The sequence below is a fragment of the Eubalaena glacialis genome, chromosome 7, assembly GCF_028564815.1.
Source record: "Eubalaena glacialis isolate mEubGla1 chromosome 7, mEubGla1.1.hap2.+ XY, whole genome shotgun sequence".
NCBI classification, from domain to species: domain Eukaryota; kingdom Metazoa; phylum Chordata; class Mammalia; order Artiodactyla; family Balaenidae; genus Eubalaena; species Eubalaena glacialis.
Genome location: NC_083722.1, coordinates 41,986,339 through 42,010,661, shown reverse-complemented (window position 1 = coordinate 42,010,661; position 24,323 = coordinate 41,986,339). Strand labels below are relative to the sequence as shown.

Sequence of the window (24,323 nt, the reverse complement as noted above, 5' to 3'; positions counted from 1 at the left end):
CCTGTGCTCTACAGTAGGACCTTGTTGTTTATCCATCCTATGTATAAAAGCTTACATCTGCTAACCCCAGCCTCCCACTCCATCCCTCCCCCAACCCCCTCCCCCTTGGCAACCACCAGTCTGTTCTCTATGTCCGTGATTCTGTTTCTGTTTCATAGATATGTTCATTTGTGTCGTATTTTAGATTCCACGTATAAGTGATATCATATGATATTTGTCTTTCTCTGTCTGACTTACTGCACCCTAGTATTATAATCTCTAGGTCCATCCATGTTGCTGCAAATGAAGGCCGAATAATTTGAAGAAGAGTGGCGTTATTAATAGAGATGAGAGGCCTGAGAGGGCTTTTGCTTCTATCTGAGAAGGAATAAAACCCTGAATGAACATCTGTTTACATACAAATATTAGATATAACTCATGAGGTTTTTCCTCTCATTAAAGACGGTACCCCCAAACTTATAACTGCCAACATTCAGCTTAGTTCAAGCTTCTATATAAGGTGAAACAAAAAAAAATCTTTACTCATATTTTTCATGTATTTAAACTGGCTTTGTCTTATATACGTCCAAGAATAAAAGCATAAAATTTGATATTTACGAAATGTCTGAAAGTGATTGTAAAATTAAGTAATCTCTTCCCTACAATTTTCGTAAAATAACCTTCAATTCAGACCCACTCTAAACTACCATCATTTCTGAATCAGAATTGCTTTGAGTTAGTGAGATGTGGTTGTACTTAAAAACTAAAAATACTGAATCTGTTGTTTACCAATATAACCATGACTACCACCTGTATACAGGCGACTGATAATCAGTCCTAAACTCTGCAGTGCCAAAAATCCTCACCACCACCAAGCAGACAACCATCCTGGCACCATGAGCCCAAGGGCTTCTGAGAGAGAATACACTTTTCACCGCAGATACTGTCATTTAGAAAGTGATTTAGAAGGACAGTGCTTGCCCTTCCTGGCCCTCCTGCTATTTTCTCAGCATCCATTTTTAACACATCAGGCTGGGGTTCCACCTTCCCCAGCCCCCTAACTCACAGAAGTAATACAGAGCCTTAGCCTGCAATCCTCTATAAGGAATCAGATGCCCAGAGGCCTCAAGGTGGACCACGCCCTTTCCTGAAAAGCTATCACCATCTCAGGGCCCCCCTTGGGATAGACACAGGCTGGACTGTGTGACCTTCCTTCTGACTCCTTCTAAGGAGCTTAGAACCTTCCAGGGCATTTCCTGTCACAGAGAACGGTGCACAAACGGCCTGTCCAGTCCATGATCGCAGCCCCCGTGCGCAGCAGAATAAGTTCTTTCTGAATAACTCAATTACTCACTGGTATTTCTTCTGGTTCTATATAAACAGCATCTCTTCTCCTGGGTTCAAGACCTATCTGATGTCCGCAGTCTGATGTACTGTCTGATGTTACAGTACGAGGCTCTCTCCACCAAGAGACCATGAAATGCGAAGCAGAACGAAAGTCTGCAGGCCCGCAGCAAGCGTGCAACACTACTGAATTACCAACTGCGCTGGGCCTGGGGTCCGGAGACAGACTCCAGGCCCTGCACACGGGGATGACTACACTGCCGGGCGCCCCTGCTCCTCGCAAAGGGCTGCTGGCCTTCTCTGCCTCGTCCACCACCCCAGGCTACTGAGAGTTATGATGAGATGATGTACAGGGTAACATGGTAAAGTACACAAATGTAAAGGACTAGGCGGGGGGAGGTGTTCCCCCCCGAGGGGCACAGGCTGGCTTTGTCACTTTTTCTATCAACGTGTGGGGTCTGGGACACATGGTCCCCCCCTCCTCTCACCCCGACACACTCAGACCAGAGGGGGAACTGTCCTCAAGACCTCTGTCAGCAGAGAGGGAACTGAGTCTTTACCTGAGCATTTTGTTATCAGTATCCCATCTCAGAGAAATGCGCAGCTGCACGAGCCATCAGGAGCTGAGGGCAGCACCTCAACGCATCACTGATACTAAACCACATCAGAAACAAACAAAAAATAAGACAGCACAAGCAAACGGCGCCATGGCAACGACAGCCACCCCTGAACTGCCCTCAGAGATCCAGGGGCAGAGGTGACCCAACAGCAACCTGGCCGTCCCAGAGGCACCCAGGTACCAGACTTTAACCTCCCCTGACCTCTGCGGTGACATTCAACAAGCCACCTCGAGACTTGTCCTGGGAATAAATGTGCACCAGGGCCCACCAGCCAGTGCTGGTCGCCATGGAGATGTGCGCACACACACCTCCCTTCAACCACATGTACACCTATACTTTTTAGCACAATACTTCTACTTTAGAGGAAGATTTGAAATTGCTCCCCACTGTCTGGAGCTCAGAGAAGCCCCCTTTGCAATCGGTCACCTGGCAGTTGTCACCGCCACCTTGGACACAAGTAGCAGGTCTCAGGCACTGAGAGAACAGCAGGGGACAGACTCAAGGTCAGGAAGTGACAGGTACAGGTCTGAAAGAGGAACTCCTCCGAGCCCTGTTACACCACTTGACCGTGTGGCCCCAGATAAGAAGAGACGCCTTTCTGAGGGTCTTCATGCATCATCTAATCCCAAAAAACAAACAGTGGGATGGATGGTGGTTATCCTGCAAGCAGATGCAGAAGCAGGCCTGGAAACATTAACTAAACAGCCCAAGGTCACTGTGCTCACGTGTGGAGGAGCAGAGCTTTGAAATTCGGGTCCATCTGCTTCACGGCGAGGAAGAGGACAGTCAGATTCCATCAGCTCCAAACGTGCTGGAGAAAGAGATGCTGGAGGAAATGCACCTGGGGAGACAGACGAGGTGGGAATACAGGCTCGCGGTTCCGAGAGAGGCCTGGGCAGTCATCTCACCCAGAGACGGGGTGGGTGAACTCTGTTGTGAGGGCCCCCGACAGGCAGCTGGGGGCAGAGCCAAGAGGTCGAGGGAGCAAAGGGGTCCCCGAGAGGGTGGGTCTACGGGGCGGCCAGCAGGTAGGGGACGTGGGCTGAGCCTCAGGGATCTGCTGCCACGTTCCAGAGGCGCCAACAGAGAGAGTGGTTTGAGGGGAATCAAACCACAGCAAAGGTGGAGAAGCCAGGTCGCCCGCCGGTTCCTGCGGACAGAGAGGAGCGGAGGGCACACAGCAGCTGCCCGACTCCAGTCTCAGACACGGGGCTCCTGGCCAGCAAAATGGGGAAACGGGGAGACGGTGACACGACTTTCCGACCATGAAGCCAGATGTGTGTATTTACAAGGGTCACTGTCCTCTGGGCTCTGTTTAATCAGAGATTATAGCCTGACTGGGGCCTCGAAATCTCCTGACTTTTTACTCAATGACAATGAGTTCTTCTTATCAAAATAAAGACTTAGCAATCCTGTGTCACAATCTCTCTAAAATAAACCCTGCTGCTCCATTAAATCTGAAAGTCTGCGAGCCTGGAGCCTTTGGAGTGTGCCGTCAGAAAGCCTGGCAATTCAGGGGAAAGAGGAGGGAGGGGCTTATGGCTTGAGGAGAAAACCAAGGTCAAGGGGAAAGTTCACTGTAGCGTGTTTGGGTCTGATCTTTTTGTTTGGGACATCTGCGGGGTGGGTGGAGAGGCAGACAGAAGTAGGATGAAGGAGTGTGGATGCTCATGGCCGTCTTTGCTCAGAAGGCAGCACGGAGGGGACGCAGGGCCGAGGGGAGGCTGAGGGCGGAGGCTTCAGGACGCCGCCCCTGTCCACATCCACAGGGAAAGACGGAAGGGGCACCTGGAGGCGCGGGTGCAGATGAGGGAGAAGCCCACAGGCTGGGAGATGCCCCTTCGCACAGCAGAGGCAAGTGACAAAACCCCCAACATGAAACATCCTCAGCAAACGATGAAGGCCGCATCCACGAGGCGATGCTGCCTGCAGTGGGCAGGGAAGACGGGAGGGTCACGCTGGCATGGAGAGGGGGATCCCGTCACATATAAACACCATGAATGCAGGCCTGGCCAAAGACAGGATTCAAACATGACAAGGACTAAACAACCAGCTGTGAACAGAATGAGTGCATGAAAAGAGATGCTGCCGGGCCGTGGTGAAATACTGAATGCTGTGACTTCAGGCTCGCTCTGTACATCATGCTGCTTCATTGAGGACTATTTACTGCTCAGGTAAAACAGGGCCCTGTGTGCCAAATGGACTGGCTGACTGCCGGCTGCCTGATACCGTCCTGCTTAAAAATATCTGGGATTGTCAAGAAAGGCTCAGTATGAACGCGTGATCCCAGTCTGCATTTGCTGCCCCAGCTGTTCCTCAGGGTGTGCAGGGAAAAAAATAATAATGTGAAGTGGACATTTTTTGTTTTCAAAGGTACCATCTCATTTATCACATTATTCCAACACCCAGGGACTCGCCCAGGAGGCAGCCGGCCTTTGTAGACAAAAGACGTGATTCCTGCCCTGGCAGCCTTTGCAGCATCTGGAAGGAAAAATGGGAACAGACAGTGCAGGGCAGAAAGGCTGGCATGGCCTCTGCGTGGTGCATGAGGAAGGTGGGACACGGGCCCTTTGTCAAAGTTTTATTTTGAGTCTTGGTAACTTGTGCTGGGAAAAAATTTTCGCAGCCCAGAGGGTTTTCACCTAATTCCAGCCACAACTACAAAAATAACCTTTACTCCTCAGCTTTTCCTCCCCAGCAGAGTTGGCTCAATAAACACAAATATGTCCCGAGATACAAGATCTCCTGTTTTGGAAAAAAAAAAAAAATTCACCGGAAAGAAAGAATTACAGAAAAGTAAATGTTAGGTTTCATACAGAATGAGAAGAGGGGGTGGGGGGAATGTGGACAGTTTGGCATTCTTTCTATTTGCCCTCCTCCCAAAATAAAATATATAGGATTTTGAAATAACGTCTACTTAAACCTCAAGATAACAGCAACTAAATATCGAAACCAAAAAACAATATTTGTATTCATCAGCTATTTTAACAGTCACTCAAAATTACCGCTCATTTTAATTACTCCCATTTAATATGGACAAAATCACAACTCCTGGTATTTATGCACCAAAATTCTCTAGGGAAATGAGGTCTTCCAATGGATCCAGGATGCTGTGATCCAGAAATGAAGGCTTCTGCTCTCCCCCAAGCTCCTCCATCTTCTGAGACCACAGACCCTTTCCCTCCCCTGAACTGCAGATAAGCACCTGGGGTCAGGGTCCCCCTGCACGTGGATTCTGTGGGTCTGGCCCCGTGCTGCTCGTGACACCTTTATAAGTGTACTTCACCTTTCCAATTAGCATCTGTGACCGTCAGCTGAGATAAACATCCTCTCACACCACCACACCACACACGGTGTTTGCCAACTGACAGACCACAGGCTGGGGTGAGTCATTCAGACTCCTAAAGCCACGCTCTGTGGAACACAGACAACAGAGGACAGGGCGCAGGGCCGGGGGGGACAATGTGTTCTCCACAAGTGCAGGGAGAAGCCTCCTGGCCCAGATGAACTCGCCAGAACACTGACGGTCAAGAGTTCCCACCAGCCTCTCCCAGGGCACATCCCTAACCCGGGGCCAAAAAAAACACTGAGGATCCCAGAGGCTGGGGATTACCAAATTTCACAGAACAGAAGAATCACTCAGAGCGCTTACTCGCTGAAAGGGCTGGGCCCACTCCGCGCCAACGGATTCACAGGGTCTAGGGTCTGGAGAAGCCATCTGCATTTTAATCCAACTCTCCTGGAGATGCAGAGTAAAAGGGTCTTCAAGCTCCCGAGAAACACTGAGGCATTTAACCTAATTGGTTCTCAGCCCTGAATGCACATCAGAATCACCTGGTGCCATCATCGCCCGAGATTCCAGTAAGTCAGCCTGGGTGGGATCCAGGAAGACAAATATCATATGATATCACTTCTATGTAGAATCTAAAAAAAATGATACAGATGAACTTATTTACAAAACAGAAGCAGAGGGGGCTTCCCTGGTGGCGCAGTGGTTGAGAATCTGCCTGCCAATGCAGGGGACACGGGTTCGAGCCCTCGTGTGGGAGGATCCCACATGCCGCGGAGCAACTAGGCCCGTGAGCCACAACTACTGAGCCTGCGCGTATGGAGCCTGTGCCCCGCAACAAGAGAGGCCACGACAGTGAAAGGCCCGCGCACCGTGATGAAGAGTGGCCCCTGCTTGCCACAACTAGAGAAAGCCCTTGCATAGAAACGAAGACCCAACACAGCCAAAAAAATTAAGTAAATAAATAAATAAATAAGTCAGGAGCTCTTTAAAAAAACAGAAGCAGACTCACAGACATAGAAAGCAAACTTACGGTTAGCAAAGGGGAAAGGGGGGCGGGGAGGAGAGGGATAAATTAGGAGCTTGGGATTAATAGATACACACTACTATATATAAAATAAATAAACAACAAGGTCCTACTGTATAGCACAGGGAACTATATTCAATACCTTGTAATAACCGATAATGGAAAAGAATCTGAAAAAGAATATATATATTTTTATATATTTATTTACATATATATTTTTATAACTGAATATATATTTATATAACTGAACCACTTTGTTGTACACCAGAAACTAACACAACACTGTAAATCAACTATATGGCATTAAAAAAAACCAGGGGCTTCCCTGGTGACGCAGTGGTTGAGAATCTGCCTGCCGATGCAGGGGACGCGAGTTTGAGCCCTGGTCTGGGAAGATCCCACATGCCGTGGAGCAACTAGGCCCATGAGCCACAATTACTGAGCAAGCGCGTCTGGAGCCTGTGCTCCGCAACAAGAGAGGCCACGATAGTGAGAGGCCCGCGCATCGCGATGAAGAGTGGCCCCCGCTTGCCGCAACTGGAGAAAGCCCTCGCACAGAAACAAAGACCCAACACAGCCATAAATAAATAAATAAGTAAAATTAAAAAAAAAAAAAAAACCCTACCTCAGGTGAATGTAAGATGCAGCCAGGTCAGGGCCCGCTGATGATGAGGCCCTGGCTGTGCTGGTGTGGTACCCAACTTACCCGACAATCACTCACAGCTCCTGTCCACCATCCACCTCCAGAGTAAAGCTATTTCTGCTCTTAGACGGAAGCCCAGCCTACAACACGTAAGGCTGCATGCGCTGAGGGCTTGCTTGATCAGACTGCTTCAGAGGGAGCCAGAACAGTGATGGGAGGTAAAGTAAAGCTGTCCTGTTGTTTGGAAGAAGATGGGGACAAGAGTAGGGGAAAGAGGTGGGGTAAAGATGGAAAGAGGGTCTGTTTGAATCTAATTAACAGCCTCCTTCCCATTTTTAGATAAAATCAATTTTTAAGAACTCCCTCTACCTGTAATACAAGTACACTTTTTCAACATTAACCCTAAAAAGAAAAGAGGTTAAACTAGAAAACGGAGTGCAAGAGTACTCTAAAAAGGGCTCAAAAACATGTTTATGCTATTCCAAAAAATACTGTAGAAAAAGAGCTTAAGGGCTTAAATATATAAGCTGTCAACTCACAGATGAAAAGGTATGATATTAGTAACAATTTCAGGTGTACAGCAAAGTGATTCAGATATATAGATATATACAGACAGATTCTTTTTCAGATTCTTTTCTCTTATAGGTTATTACAGAATATTAAGTAGAGTTCCCTGTACTATACAGTAGGTCCTTGTTTGTTATCTATTTTATATACGGTAGTGTGTACCTGTTAATCCCAAACTCCTAATTTATCCCTCCCCCCGTTTCCCTTTGGTAACCGTAAGTTTGTTTTCTATGTCCGTGGGTCTATTTCTGTTTTCTATATAAGGTCATTTGTATCTTTTGTTTTTCAGATTCCACATATAAGTGATATCATATATTTGTCTTTCTCTAACTTACTTCACTTAGTATGATAATCTCTAGGTCCATCCATATTGCTGCAAATGGCATTATTTCATTCTTTTTATGGCTGAGTAGTATTCCATTGTATATATGTGTATGTGTGTGTGTGTGGGTATATATATATACATCTGTGTATCTGTGAGATAGATAGATAGATATATCAATCACATCTTCTTTATCCATTCATCTGTCAATGGACATTTAAGTCGCTTCCATGTCTTGGCTACTGTAAATAGTGCTGCTATGAACATTGGGGTGTATGTATCTTTTCAAATTATGGTTATGGTTAGGTTCTTAAATGAGTGGCTCCTGGCTCCAATTTAATTTACATGAGTTTCCCTGGAGATTAAAATGCAGACTCTGGGGATCCTGCTCTGGGAATTCTGAACGTGTAGTCCTTGGGGAGGGTGGGAAATATGCAATTTTAACAAAGATTCTGACGTAGGCAGTCCCAGAGCCCACCTGGAGAAACACTGCTCCAAGTGAAGGAAGGAAGACCAAAATCCAAAGTCTAAATTTCCGGGTAGAAAGAATTCTTGCTCCCATCATACCTGAAATCCCCTTTCTCTGTGGTCTGATGGTCAGCAGGACATTCTGATTTGCTGGACTTTGTCATCTTTTTCTCCATGCTCCCTTTTAAACCTACAAGCACGGTTTTGCCCACATGGTCTGTAGGCCTCTGGGGATGGACTGTAGCTTGTCGTTTCTTGGACAGGATTCTTCCTTCTGCTCTATCTGTGATAACATCCCAGTTCCTGACGTGCAGAGAAAGCACAATAAAAGTTTCTCGAAGTTCCTATGTGCTTCTTTTCAAGAACTTAAAATCCGTTACAAAGATCACACCTTATAATGCCATGGAAGTGCTAAACCTCACATTTCATTGATTCTCTGCCAGCCATCTACCAGTTTCTGAACTGATTAATTCACGTAATTCAAGAAATCTGCACCTAAGGCTGGATAGAGGGGCTGCAGACCCTGCACCTTGTTACAAAGCACCATTCAGAGAATAAGCACTCCTACAAATCAAAAAGTGACAAAAACAGGGGCTCTCGTCTTGTATCCAGTTTCTTTCTGAAGTTAAAACGGAAGCAATGGCCCCAAGGGCAAAGCCTAAGACAGCACCCTATTCATTCACGTGCCCATATATCAGACTATTTACGCAGCTAATACTTGGTGAACCCTGGTGACTTATGTCAGGCTGTGTGGCAGAAGGTAAGGAGGCAAAGGTGAGTAACAGAGGCACACCCTTTGCCCACAGTGATCTCAAAATGCAGTGGGGAAAAGAGGTGTCATAAAAATAAGCCCCGTGTAGTGTGACACCCAACACGGGCAACCTCACCAGGGCGGGGAGAGTCTGCGAGTGGGAAGGGCAGGTTGATGACTTAAACTTTGCCTCCATTGACTTTTTTTTTTTTTAACATCTTTATTGGAGTATAATTGCTTTACAGTGGTGTGTTAGTTTCTGCTTTATAACAAAGTGCATCAGTTACACGTATACATATGTTCCCATATCTCTTCCCTCTTGCGTCTCCCTCCCTCCCACCCTCCCTATCCCATCCCTCTAGGTGGTCACAAAGCACCGAGCTGATCTCCCTGTGCTATGCGGCTGCTTCCCACTAGCTATCTATTTTACGTTTGGTAGTGTATATATGTCCATGCCACTCTCTCACTTTGTCACAGCTTACCCTTCCCCCTCCCCATATCCTCAAGTCCATTCTCTAGTAGGTCTGTGTCTTCATTGACTTTTTATAATGAACCATATGCTGCTTTCCTAATTATAAAAAAAAAAATCCCAAGGTGAAATAAACTTGGAAATACAATGGGTAAATGCAACCATTAAAGGATCTTAGAAGGAGGAACACTGTCTGTGGTCCTCAACACTTAACATGGAATAACCAGGCTTAAAATGCCAGAGTCCACTCTCGTCCCAACCATCGCTGACGACCAGACTCCAGAAAAAAGAATATTGGTGACTGGTTCCCCCCACCTTTTGCCTTCTGGGTGTGCCTGAGACGGCTCATTCCCATGCCAGACACCCATCAAACCCATACACATTATGACCCAACTTATGAAACTCCCCCATTAATTATATCATGGTCAGCCGTCCAAGACACACATCACGTCAGGGTCGCTCCCGTGCCTTAGAACTGGCAGATCCAGCAGGAAACCATGATGGCTGTTGTTTCCTCCCGGAAATGGGGGCTGCAGGTGTTTCTCAAGCACTTCTCTGATCTCGCAAAGAGAGTCCGGAGAAACACACAAAACAACAAGTAATGAATGCCATAAACCACTCTGGCATCGCTTCTCCGGTCACAGATGACCTCCCAGATGCCAAATCAGCCCACGTTTACTGCCCATCCAGCCCCTTTTTCCAGGCAGCCTTCCCGGATGTGCTTCCCACATCTGGCTCCCAGGCAAGGTCTTGGGATGCTCCCGTTTCTCCGCCTGCTCCTTCCCAGCCTCTGTCTCAGGTTCCTTTTCATCGGTCCTTTCACGACGGTGCTCCCCAAGGTCCTGCCTTCCCGCAGCCGTGCCTGGACCATCTCATCTGTGGCGACAACTCCATCCATGATCTGCAAGCGTTAGCTCCACTGACCTCCATGAGGTCAGTCCTCTGGGGAGTCTGACGTGGTGGCAGTCGGCCACGCTCTCGCTCGGCTTGTCTACGACACCAGCCAGCACTGCTGAGCAGCCCTCCCGCCACTCCTTCTTGGATCTTCCTCTGCTCTGCCTTAAACGGTGATGCACCTGCACGCACCTGCCCTTCATTCCCGCAGCCCCAACCATCCCCTCCACAAGGATGTCTCCCAAACCTTCACCTCCCCTGAGCCTCAGACCCTGATACTCAGCTGCCCACCGAACACCTCCACTGGGATCTTCCAAAGGCATCTCCCCCTCATCTTTGCCCTCAGTCCTGTCCTGTCTTGCGTCTCCCGTCTCCCCACGGTGGGAAGTGGGAGTTTATCCCAGTCACAGACCTCTCACTCGCCCTTCCCTCCACATCCAACACATCCCCTCCCCATCTGTCACCCACACGCCTGGTCCAGTATCTCCCTTCTTCCTGCTCCCCTCCAGTCTCTCCATTACCCACATGGATGCCTAGCCTCCTGCCTCCAGGCTGCCTCCATTCAACCCCATGCTCCCTGCTGGTGCCAGGTGACCTGGGAGTCACTCCCCGGCTGGACACCCTTTCACAGCGCCAACCCTACCCCCACCCCCTGGGTTTCAAGAAAACACTCCCTAGCCGAGCCCACATGCCCCCGTGATCCCGCCGCCATCCACCTCTCTCCGGCCTCATCTCTTGCCATGCGCTACAGTAATATCTTGCATTTCCCAAATTTCAGACCTTCAGACACACACACACATGCTGTATCATCTGCCCAGGAACATCCTTCTTGTCCTTCTTGTTATTTCTTCGTCTCTACCTGCAACTTGTTCCTCAGAGCTTGAGTAAATGTCATCTTTCCCAGGAAGCCTTGTTAATACTCTTCCCTTCCCCAGGAATGATGGAGACCCCACCCCACCCTGGGCTCCTTCAGGCACACCTCTGACACCATCCTGTCATCACAGATGGACCTGGTCCTTTCATTCCTGTCTCCTAAATCCCTTGAGAGCCATCACCAATCTACCACTAGCCAGCTACTAATCTACCACTAGCCAGCTACCACTGGCTCCTAGCACAGAACTCGAATACCTGGTGCTAGTTAAAAAATTCAGGAAATGAATACAACTCATTCTAAAACTCTGTTCCTGCTCCCTTGTCCCTTATCTCAGTGAAGTGTGCGTTCCAGCCAAGACTTCACCAGTGCTTTGTTGGGCCTTTCACAAGGAAATACTCTGCCGTTATTTAGAACACTTATTTGAGTTTCTCTCTTCCCATCTGGATCCCTGAGGAAGGTCAGAACAGTTGCCAGCACAGTCAAGAGGCATTTTAGAAATAAGAATAACTTCAGCTGGCTGCAGGGAAGGTCTCCAGAAGACCAGAGCATCTGCTTAGGAAATGCCAACGAGCTACAGGGAGACCTCCTTGCCATGGTCCAGTGGGTCACATGTAAAGGCTGACTGGTCCATGACAAAAGCCCAAGGCAGGGACCTTGATAAGAAGGTCTGACTTATGGATAAAAAAGATGTGGTACATACATATAATGGAATATTAGCCATTAAAAAGAATGAAAGAATGCCATTAGCAGCAACATGGATGGACCTAGAGATTATCATACTAAGTGAAGTAAGTCAGATGGAGAAAGACAAATATCATATGATATCACTTACATGTGGAATCTAAAAAAAAAAGATACAAATGAACTTACAAAACAGAATCAGACTCACAGACATAGAAAACAAATGTATGGTTACCAAAGGGGAAACGTGGCAGGGGGAGGGATACATTAGGAGCTTAGGATTAACATATGCACACTACTATATATAAAAATAGACAACCAACGAGGACCTACTGTATAGCACAAGGAACTCTACTCAGTATTCTGTAATAACTTATACGGGTAAAGACTCTGAAAAAGAATGGATGTATGTATACGTGTAACTGAATCACTTAGCTGTACACCTAAAACTAATACAACATTGTAAATCAACTGTAGTCCAATACAAGATAAAAATTAAATTTAAAAAAAGTTATGAAGTCCCGAGTTAGGTGAGGGAGGCAGGAACACCCGTGACCCACTCAGTTCCCGGGGTGCCTGCTGCCGCCCCGACTTAGTTGAGGCCTCTGTGGTGCTACTTGGGGCTCCCCCACCCCACTCCCCAGCTCCAGTCCGCCTTTTGCTGGGGACGCGTGTGGAGTCATTGGCACCTGGCCCTCCCATGTTTGTCTACCTTGCTCAGGCCCCCTTGTTCCTCTTGGTCCACCACTCATCCACCCCACTGAATGGAGGAAGCCTATGCTTTCACATCCTGCAACACCATCAAACAAAGGGTGAAGAGCAAAGTTAAACACTCCAGGGCATCAACCCTTAACGTGCAATGGCACTTCCACTGAGCACCTTCACAAACAAAACATATGTTAGGTAAACATGGAGCTGATTGCTTCACAGAACCTTAAAAGCAGCGGAGCACTAGGGCCCGGTCTGCTTCTGCCCATGTTCTTTCCCGTGGACCTCTCTCTGCAGCCGCATGGCCCTGGGGGTGGCTGTGTCTCCCCGACTGATTTCAGCACGAGAATCCTAAGTCAGGTAGAGACTTCTAAACTGCTTACTCACCTCTTACCTCACTCTGTCTGGCTGCCTTTAACTTATCACATCCTCTGGAAATGTCTCCATCTTGTTGGTTACCTACACCAATCCTACCTTTGAAACCTATAGCTTCCTGTTGGTATTAAAGTTACAGATCAGTTCGTGTTTTCTCCAGAAAGACGAAAAGGCAAGAGTTATTGATGAATCTGCCTTGTTAAAACAGTTAAATGTTTACCAATAAAGGTTTGGGAAATGTTCGCAAACCTATGTGAAGTGAACGAAAGCAAGACAGAAATATCTATGTGGTGCATAACCCCAATTTTTGTGAAGCAGGTTATGAAAAGGAAAAAGATAAAGAGAATACATAAAAACATTAATGATGACTATTTCTGGATAGTAAGATATACAATTTTTCTACTGGGGAGACAGAATTGTGATTTGGAATCTAACAGACCTGGATCCACTGCTCACTCACCCTGCCACTAAAGACAAGGTTTTTAAACCTGAGACTCGGTTTTCTCACATGTTAAAAAGGGGGATGCAAATTTCCTTCTTGGAGGTGGTTTGACGATTAAAGGCGATAACACACGACACGCTTGCTTGGCCTCACAGCTCGTACACAGTAAGCCCTCAGTGAGTATTCTGAGGATAAAGATTCACACGGTTCTCTTGGTTTTTCAACAGTGTCTCTTTATGTTTCCTTATTATTAATTCTCAACAAGCAACATGTGCTTTAAAAAACATAAGCTGGAAAAGAAATGATCCTGATAATTCCTTGCTCTACCCTTCCCCAGTCTTCTGAAGGAGAGGTCAAATGGAATTCACTTTAAGTACAGCGAGAAAAAAGAAAAAAAAAGGACACCAGCTAAATTGGGGCTACTCTATGTTGCAAAGAAGAATTTCCCAGAGGGAAGCCTGCTGCCTAGCCCAGGCAGAGCCTCAGGTGTACTCCATGGGTGAGAGGAATGCCGGTGGGTTAAGCAGGTGAGTCACCCAGTTGCCAGGTCAGTGACAGTGTGCTCAGAGAAGATAAGGCTATGAAAAGGTGTGCCACGCTAAGAAAATTCACGTGGGACCAGTGATCAATCTGTATGCCGATGGAGCCAGGTACTAATGTCAACGTGTCAGCGTATCACCTGTCTTCAGCATCCTTATTGAGAATTAAATGCCCCATCACAGTGCTTGCAGAATATTCACACTCTGAGAAAAGAACATGGGATGATCTTAGCCACTGGCAGTTAGAGACAAAGTCCTCTCCATAGGAGAGGGCCACACCTACTTCCAAGGGACCTGGGACGTTCACGTTGTCTAATCTCTTTACTCTTCTTTCAAAGGTAAAGCCCCATACAGTCTTCATTTTGGGCTTTCCTTGTTCTACGATTCTGGCAACACACCGGTCTTTTGCCAAGACGGCACAACGATGACCTTAGAAGGGTCACATCAGAGCGTCCCAAGAAAGCCCTACTTTCTTTCGTTAGATGATATTTCCTTTTTGGCCATAAAAGATGGACAAATCACCTCATAGGGTGGACCACTTCTACTGGTGGTTGAATTCATTCACTAGGTAGAATTTCATGAGTTTAAATCTCTTAGGATGACTTTCTCCTATTTTCATCTCCAAATGCAAAGAGTACTTAGTCATAAATATTGCCTATATTCTTTCTCTCAAAATAGACTAGAGCTATCAGCCCTACCTTTATCATGCTCAATGTTCCCCAAGTAACGAAAAGTGCCACCCCTCTGGGTTTCTAATTTCAGCTCCATCACTAACTAGAAATACAACTTGGAGGCATACCACAACTTCTTCAAGCCCCAGCTTCCTCATCCTCATCAGTCATCCTGAGATGCTTCTACCCAGCTCCCAAGATTGGTGTGTGGATTAGATAAAATACAGGTGTGATGAAACAGCACAATGCCTAGCATAAGGCACACAGTATCTAGACATCACTTCAGGTAGAAACCTCCCTCACCTGTGTCACTCTAGCCTTCAGACGTGCTCGTGTCCTCACCCCTGCCCTGCATACTTATTCTCACAGTCCTAGTGCAGATGCCCATGACCCAAAACAGAGGACAATAATAGGGTTAATTCCAGCAGCCAACACTGAGTGTTCATTACGTGCAAGGCACGGTTTTAAGCCCTTTACACACTCTATTAAGAGTCACAATACCATTTCCCAGATGAAGAAACTGAGGCACAGAGAACTGAAATAACTTGTCCAAGATGGTGACCCCTGTCCTGAAAATCTTTCAGGACCCCATGTTCCCCAGAGCAAGTGCCTCAAATATCCCTCATACATAAAACTCTCATTTTCAAAATATACTTTAAACCACTTTCTGAAAATTCAAATTAAAAAAAAAATCATGCGTACTTGCACAGGTTTTATGCTAACTGTTAGCAAATGGGTGGCCAGCCATCATGTCGATCCGTGTCTGGGTTTACACATTTCTGTGCAGATGTGGAAAGGAGGCTACCCTTCCTCTTTGGGGCACACATCTGAATTTCCTACAAATGGGTCACTCACTGGAAGGTTGTGACAGTGTAACAGAATCGTGTGTGTGTCTGTGTGTGTGTGTGTGTGTTTACTAGGCCTGTATGTGATCAGTGACATAAAACCGTACAATTCCAGGATTCAATTAAATGCCAGTTGGGGCAGCTGCTGCTCACACCTTACCAACAGCTGGATTTCTCTTTTTCTTGTGTAAATAGCTAACTGCACTTCCCACCTCCTTTCAGTTAAGTTGGGGACATGAAACTGGCCAACAGAACATGGATGGGGATGATGTAGGCCACTTCTCAACACAGCCCATAAAAATCACCCAGGCACAAACCCTGCTTTCCCCTCCCACAAGGACCCTGGTGGCCGCTAGTTGAAGCAACATGTGCATCCAAGGAGGAAGATATATATATCCCTGAATATATAGAACAGAGCCTCTCACAACCCACCTCCCCATTCCACACCCCCCCACCAAACACACACACACACACACACACACACACACACGGGAAGGGACTGTAAATTGATCAGCAATAAAATTTCTCATTCTGTCGAGCCCTTGAGAATTTTTTAGCTGCGCAGCACGGCTTGTGGGATCTTAGTTCCCCAACCAGGGATTGAACCCAGGGCCAGGGCAATGAAAGCACCGAGTCCTAACCACTGGACCACAAGGGAATTCCCTCTTCTCTGATTTTGGATGAATCTTAAAATTTTCAGTGAGTATCCAACAGACAAGCACTGAGATATTTGCATTTTTAATGATATCATTGACTCCATAAATGTATAACAAACATTTGAAAAAATTTTCCAACAAACAACAACTCAGCTGAGGAATCCACTCGTTAACTCCCTCCAAATTTGCAACTCAAGTATGAGAATTGTTAAAGACTGCATGATTTCAACTTCAAACCAAAAATCCCCATTATGCTCTCAAGTCTCTTTCAAATCAGTTACACTGTAACTGACACCTCTCTGTGTGCCCTGAGCACTTTATTTGTATAACTGTATAAGCCATTAATGTTAAATTACTTACATATGTCTGTTGTGCCTGTAGAATTACCTCCTTAAGGGATAGAAGAATTCAGCAAAGAGCCATACACAAACACAGTAAGTACTCAATAAATGTTGCTTGAACTAAAAAAAATAATAATTATGAGCTATAGTTGATAACCACAAACAGTAAAAAAAAAAAAAAAAAAAATGGCCTGGATCCAAGGCTTTTTCAAACTGAAAAGATGTAAGAATCAAAATTTATTATTAGCTTGGAGCAGGTGTGTTAGATTGAGGATATATTCAATACTTAGAAAGCCAATTTAAAAACCAAATCATTTCTGGGCTTCCCTGGTGGCGCAGTGGTTAAGAATCCGCCTGCCAATGCAGGGGACACGAGCCAGGGTTCGAGCCCTGGTCCAGGAAGATCCCACATGCTGTGGAGCAACTAAGCCCGTGCGCCACAACTACTGAGCCTGCACTCTAGAGCCCGCAAGCCACAACTACTGAGCCCGTGTGCCACAACTACTGAAGCCCGTGTGCCTAGAGCCTGTGCTCCGCAACAAGAGAAGCCACCGCAAAGAGAAGTCCGCACACTGCAAGGAAAAGTAGCCCCCGCTCGCCACAACTAAAGAAAGCCCGCACACAGCAAAGAAGACCCAACGCAGCCAGTGAATTAATTAATTTAAAAATAAATAAATAAATAATAAAATAAAATAAAATAAAAACCAAATCATTTCTATACATAATCCTGTAGTTTCAGTTCTCAGTCCTGCTCCTCAGTCCCCCTTTCCTCCTTGGCTTCTTCATCCTTTTCTAAGACGTGTCTTTTCTAGCTTAATAAGCTCAGAGCATTGTTTCTGGTCATGGCAGCATATTGCTGTCACCATTCTTACGGAGAGATGCCATCCAGCCCTCAGCTGCCTGGAGGCTTAGCATCTCTTGGCTCCAGCCCAAGTCACGTGACAAAACAGGTGACCTCAAAATCAAAAATGAAGCGCCATGGCCACTCACCCTCAACCACTTTTACAGCTGGAAACTGTCAACCTGATACCAAGGAAAACTTCCTAATTAGAAAGTGAGCAGAGACTGTCATTCCACATGTTGGTTTTTTTTTTTTATTACTGAAGTACAGTTGATTTACAATGTGTTAATTTCTGCTGTACAGCAACGTGAATTCTGTTATGCATATCTATACATTCTTTTTCATATTCTTTTCCATTATGGTTTATCAGAGGATACTGACTATAGTTCCCTGTGCTCTACAGTAGGACCTCGTTGTTTATCCATCCTGTATAAATAGTTTGCATCTGCTCATCCCAAACTCCCAATCCATCCCTCCTCCACCTCTATCCCCCTTGGTAACCACAACTCTGTTCTCTATGTCTGTGAGTCTGTTTCTATTTCATAGATAAGTTCATTTCTGTCATATTTTAGATTCCACATATAAGTGATATCATACGGTATATGTCTTTCTCTGTCTGGCTTACTTCACTTAGTATGATAATCTCGAGGTCCATTCACGTTGCTGCTAATGGCATTATTTCATTCTTTTTATGGCTGAGTAATATTCCCTGTGTGTATATATATATATACACATACCACATCTTCTTTATCCATTCATCCGTCGATGGACACTTATGTTGCTTCTATGTCTTGTCTATTGTGAATAGTGCTGCTATGAACATAGGGGTGCATGTATCTTTTCCAATTAGAGTTTTCTCTGGATATATGCCCAGGGTTTTGTTTTACTTCAGGAGAAACCACTACAATTATGTGCCTTCATCTTAGCCCATTCTGTGTAAATCCAACACTGTTTTGGAAAATTCATCACCCAGCCACAGAGCAGTGCAGGACTGAGTGAATGACTGAATGGGGGAGGGGTGGAGGGAGGATGGGTAGCTACTGAAAATCTCTAAGCATTTAGAGAACCCAGGACTGACTGAAGTTCGTACTGACCTAAAAAATATATTCAGAGGTGTTGACCTCAAACTCAGGGCACCATCTCTATTACAAACCTGCTAATTAAAGAGAAAACAAGAGAGAGGAAGTTACATAAACCTACAACTTATTCAGCACAGCCACAATTTTTCTGGTAAGAGGAAGAGAACCATATGAATTAATAAAGAGTAACAATAGTTTACTCTTCTATACTTTTTTGAAATTGCAATCTGAGGCAGATTTTGAGTACTATAAAATTATCAGTGTCCTGGTTTATTTACCTAAGTTGGCCTTAAGTAATGCATGGCTGTTTTTGAAAACTGATCCACTCGAAAACGTGAAACCACTGGTCTGAGGATACACAAAATGACAAATTCTGAAAGAGTTCCAAAATCATTTTGAGCAGAGGCATTGCTGTCAAAATTTCCCTTCGGACTTAACAATTTGCATCATTAATTTGTGATAGATTTTCAGGTTTATCTGATAAAATATCATGGATGTTTCTTTATGGTATAAAAAAAAAGGAAGGAAGGATCTGTTTGCATAGTTTATTCCAACTCTTTCAGTGTTTAAAATGATTCTCATACATCCTCATATCTAAACAAGGCTCCTCGAAAAACAGTTTGTAGCATGGAAAGGTAATTAGAAAACATCACAGACGCCAAATTTCTTTCCACCTCCACTTTGCAAATAATTATTATTATCTGGAATTAAAATGTGAGTGGAAGGCAATTATATGTTTTCTATGATTAACCTCTCTCCCTAACAAAAGAACAGGTAAAAAGTTAAGACAGAGAAAGGGCCTGTGATAGGAAAGTGGCAGTACTTGTAAAGGCAACTAAGCCAGGTCTGGGGTAGAAACTGTCAGCTCTCCACCCACAAGGCAGAGTGGCACTATGGGGCTTCTCTTTGAGGGGTGTCTCCTGTACCATTTTCACAGTGACTGTGACAAAGAAACTCACCGACTGATAACACAGATTAAGTCTAGCACTGGAGCGGTGTGCTAGGCAGCGCACTAAGCCTGGGCCCGAATTAGGCAGAGACAGAGTCGGGAACAATGGCCTGACTGTGGAAAGTCTTAAGTCTGCGTGGGCGAGAACTGGCCTCTGCCACACTTCTGTTGTGGGTGTATGTAGTTATTACCCCCCAAAAACACTAACTGTTCATAACCAAGAAGGAGGACTTCTAGGCACATTGGATGCCTTGCTTGCCAGAAAGAGCTTTTTTTCAGGGCACACTCAGAAGCACCAAGACTTGCTGTTATACAAGGGCATTTCAGCAGGCTTCAAAATTGATCTTAGATTTCATTAAACAAACCCACTGCCACAGACCACAGACACTGATCCTTATCTTCCAGCTGTACAGAGGGCGACTAACCCAAACATTTAATCCAAGTCTAGCCTCTCGACTTTGTGGAACGATGATCCTGCTGGTGGATTGGATAAGCTGTCCATCTGCTAACTCTGAAGCTCTGCCCCAGTGCCAGTGAGGGTTTTGTACTAAAACTATCTTTTAGTTTCTTGTTCACTCAAGTTTGCAAAGTAATTCGCCAGAATGTGCAGCCTCTGGCCATGTTTGTTCCGCATGCAGTATTATTTGCCCCATAAGAGAAATAAACTCATGACCTCTTTGGCTGTGCTAATACTAAGAGCGTTTCCTTAACTTCATCCATCTCTGTTCTACCGTCACAATTTTTGTCATCCTGGTAGAGCGCCTATGTTCTTTATTATTTACCTCACTCTTTTAAATCAACTTTGTTGAGTAAGATTTATTTTTAAATCACTAACATGAATAGAAAGCTATTATCATCACCAGATATAAAAGATAAATATAACAATCAATACAATATAGTGCTATTAAGTTTTACAGAAAGCAACCTAAAGGGAGTAAAAATTTTTTTAAATAAAAAGGAAAGAGGATAACTTCCTCACTCTGACTCAATATTAAAAACTGCTGTTTTGCAGTACCACTTAAAATCTTCTCTAGCAGTGCTGGTGGCATATGCCTTACACTTTGGGGGAAAAAAACTGAACTAAACAGATAATGATACAGTACTGTGATGTAAGTCGAATTACAGCATAGACTATAAAATTCAAATTACTAACCCTCTGGGCAGGACTCATGATGCACTAAGAAAGTCTGCCCTAGATTTGTGGACAGCGAGATAGTACTCTGGGGTAGTACCTCTTCTCGCATATCCAGAAAGCATTTGTCTCCAAGAGCTAAGAATCAGTGAGCAGAGAAAACAGACAAAAAGTCCGGGCATGAAAGCGGATGCGCTTCACCACAGAAAACTGCATCAGACCTTAACTTGAAGCCTATAATACTATCTCCCTCCCTTGAGCAGGGAACATTAGGAAATGTCTAATTTTGCTCCTGGAATCAAAGCCAACTTGAACTTCAGTCAGCTCTAGACTCTTACCCTTTCGCCAGGAATATCCTGGAGGTTTCCCACCTTCCACATGGGCAGGTGCGGGACCAAGAGAAACAGCCAATCTGGGCTCAAAACCACAGGAAGCTGCTGAGGGGCTGTTAGGAGCAGGCTTGGGGGTGGGGACAGCTAAGATCTCGCCCCTCAGTGTATTTGGCATCCCTGGGGAGCTTCTTAGCAATGCAGCATATCCAGACCCACCCCAGACCTACTGCATCAGAATCTACATTTTAACAAAATCCAACGGTAATTCATGGCACGGTCAAGTTTGACAAGCACTGATCCAAAGGGCTTGAGTGGTCTGACACCAACATCTCGCTTGCCTCCCTCCTCCATGGGCAAGCGACACTCTCTGGAAAATCAGGAACTGAGGAAGCCAACAAAGGTCCTACCACAACAGTGGCCAGCGCTGGCCGTGGTCCTGCTACAACCCAGGGACTGGGCAGGAACAGCCTCTGATCACAGAGACGGCCGTCTCCGCTGGGGCTGCAGAAGACACACGGGGCTCCAGACATGAGCCCCAAACCTTTACAAACACCTGCATCCACGCAAAGTGCGGGTCCTCCCACTGTCTCTCAGGCTGCAGACTCTGTAACTTTGATTCACCTACTCAGCTGCCTAGGAAACTCACATTAATGGGATTTTATCGGCCAAAAGAATGAGCCAGGAGACATAGGGAGATTTGCCTGACCTGGAAACAGCTCAAGACCCACGTTCCTGTTGGTTATAGTAAAACCATGACTTTGTTCTGCTCTGTCATCTGTGCAGTTTTTTCACAACCACAAAGAAAGCCCCTTCTACCTGGTGGTACCTCCACCACCAACCCCATTCCCACCACACACACGAGCCAGAGCAAGGCTTTGCCAATAGGCGAAGGGGGAGGTTAACTCCCCCAGCATTTCTACAAGAGCCTGATTAAAAGGGAGCAGATCTGCAGGATCCGTCACAAAAGTCCAACACCTGCAGAAGAGAGGTTGAAAATGAGGGGGGGGAGAAAAGGAGGGTAGGCATCCCAGGGAGATAAAACACTGTGTGACCTGACGTGACTACAGTGAAAGCTCACCTCCTCTTATCAACATGCTGGAAGGTATAAATGGACACATGGTAAGAGGCACGTAGCCCTTCTTTCTTCCTCTGAATATTTGAAAAGACACAGCTGATGTGGAATCTGGTAAAACTGGCCGCTGACAATGCTGAATTCCCACAGAGCATCTCTTCCCATCAGAGTCAATAATAGGACTGCAACCTTCAAGCTCTATGCGTTCTCTGCTCCCAGATAATTAAAGCCAATACTTCTCCTCTTTCTCAAGTATTTCTGGACCCCTGCTTCTCTTCCTTCCTAATGCCAATTTCAAAATGACTATTTGATTTCTTGGGATTGTGTGATTTCAGCGACCATTTTTCAAAGTCACTGCTTCCTTGCAGAGTTCATAGCCAGCCAGTCTTTACAACTGAGATCATCGCTAAGACAAGAGAGCAGTTTCAATCACATACGCCTTAGGTAAGGGAGATGCAGGACAGCCTTAGAGGCAAGGCTGGCCTCAGAGGCCCGGCCCCTGCCACACTGCAGTGTGAGGGGACGCTGCCTATCAACAACTTCTGCAATGAGGGTAGGGCCGCGCTCTGTACTGCTTGCCACCCCTGTACCAGGGCAGCCAATACCTAGAGTGCCCAGTGATCGGGAGCTATGGCTTACGGTTGGCTTATAAAGATGAGTTGGGTCAACCAGGCCTCATTTAGAAATGGCAGCCAGATGCCACAGCAAGGGCAGAGGCCCAGAAGTGCATGGTGAGAAACCACAACAAACCAGGTCTGCAGAGGTCAGTTCCAAAGAACAGAGCACCCATAAACAGAAGAGAGAGGCCAAGAAACCACTAAAATGGTGTCAGATGCGGGCTCCGGGGAAATGCTTTTAGCAAGTCAGCTCCACCCCACCCACCATCCTTACCATCAAATCCCTTTTACTTAAGCAGAGCTGACCCCCCTGCAACCAAATAAGCCATTGTAAACAAGCCTCCCAAAGTAATTTTTTCACTCTTTCTAGTACCTGCAAGGGAAGAAATAATTCTCATGACAAATAAAAGTAGACGCTATATCAAGAGCATATGGCTTGGCCTAAAGACAGTTTCCAATGGATGGGATCTGAGAGGTGGTAGCAATTTAAAAAGTGGGGGGTAAAATCATTCTTTCTTCACCACGTTTTCAATCAAGTACTGATTATTATTGCTGCCTTATAACAATGACCCACAGGAAAATACTGTTATCCGGGCCTTGGGGTTTCTGCAGAGGACATCAGATTGAAAGAGCCAGACCTGAGGGTCATTGAGAAGGAACCTACAGATTTTTGTAGGAAAGCAAAACAAAACACAAAGCGGGTGTGTAATAGGAGAGACAGAAAAGGATTATCATTTTTATAAACAATAGATTACATATGGGCTTATCCTCAGGACATTAAACCGGAGTTCTTGCAAGAACTGAATTCCATCAGGAATTCAGGGACCCCTGGGAGCTGCCACTTTAACTTGAAGTAATTAATCAAACATGCTCCAACAAGCCATGGGACCAGCCTGCCCGGGGAATGCTCTAAGGGCTATAAAACCCAAGGTAAAACCAGGGTACCCATTTAAAAGTAAAAGGTTAAACAGGATATAAACACCCTGCTAGGGCATTCAGTTAAAAGGAAGCAACATTACAGTGAAATCTGAAAATCAAAACAAACTCACAAATATGCCACACAAATAATTCAAGTGGGCAGACCTACCCGGGGCCTAATCAGAACTGAATGAAACTGACAGAAATGCCTGGACGGCAAGCAGGTCTGTTCACTGCAGCAGGGAGACAGATTCTCAGGGGAGCAGCCCAGGCAGCCAGGCCATAGCCAGGAGAAACCAACCCTTCCCTAGGGCGCTTGCCCCGCCACAGCAGTCCCCCAAGATCTGGACAAATGACCATACTAGCAGCCCTCGATGTCACCTCCAATCAAACTAGGGGGCAAGCTGCGGATTTGCCAGTCCGCAGATCCACCGCTGTGAATCAGACTGAACCAACTTTGAGAAAGTTACCGCCTAAAAACTGTGTCATGACATTTTGGGTAAATACCTACGAGGTGACTAAACTATTCAATAACAGCATTAATTTCATCCCAAAACATATACATAGCTTTCCTCCTAGAATATTTATCCAGCCATATTTACTAAAAATTGTAAGCATCAGCATCAGAAGAGACAAATGAACAAGTCAAGCGGAATCATTTTTTCTTACCATTTCGGGACACATCAAGCTCCACCAGCTGCATGAAGTTTGCTATTTCTGGAGGGAGCCGCTGAATTTCGTTATCGCTAAGTCCAAGCTTTCGTAACTTGACTAGCTGGAAAAATTGCTGAAAGACAAAATAGTTTCATGTAGGTCTCACATCTATTTGCAGTGTAAACTTTTTGCCCAATATGAAATTTAAAACAATATGTCTTTTA

At 45.7% G+C, this 24,323-nt stretch overlaps 1 protein-coding gene across 1 annotated transcript in view; it reads right to left on the bottom strand.

Moving 5' to 3' along the window:
- LRRC1 (leucine rich repeat containing 1) overlaps positions 1 to 24,323 on the bottom strand; it is a 131,930-nt gene that overhangs the window by 63,571 nt on the left and 44,036 nt on the right. Inside the window, exon 2 of the mRNA XM_061195172.1 lies at positions 24,115 to 24,232. Within this exon, the coding sequence (XP_061051155.1) occupies positions 24,115 to 24,232 (118 nt within the window). The remainder of the gene's footprint in view (positions 1 to 24,114; positions 24,233 to 24,323) is intronic.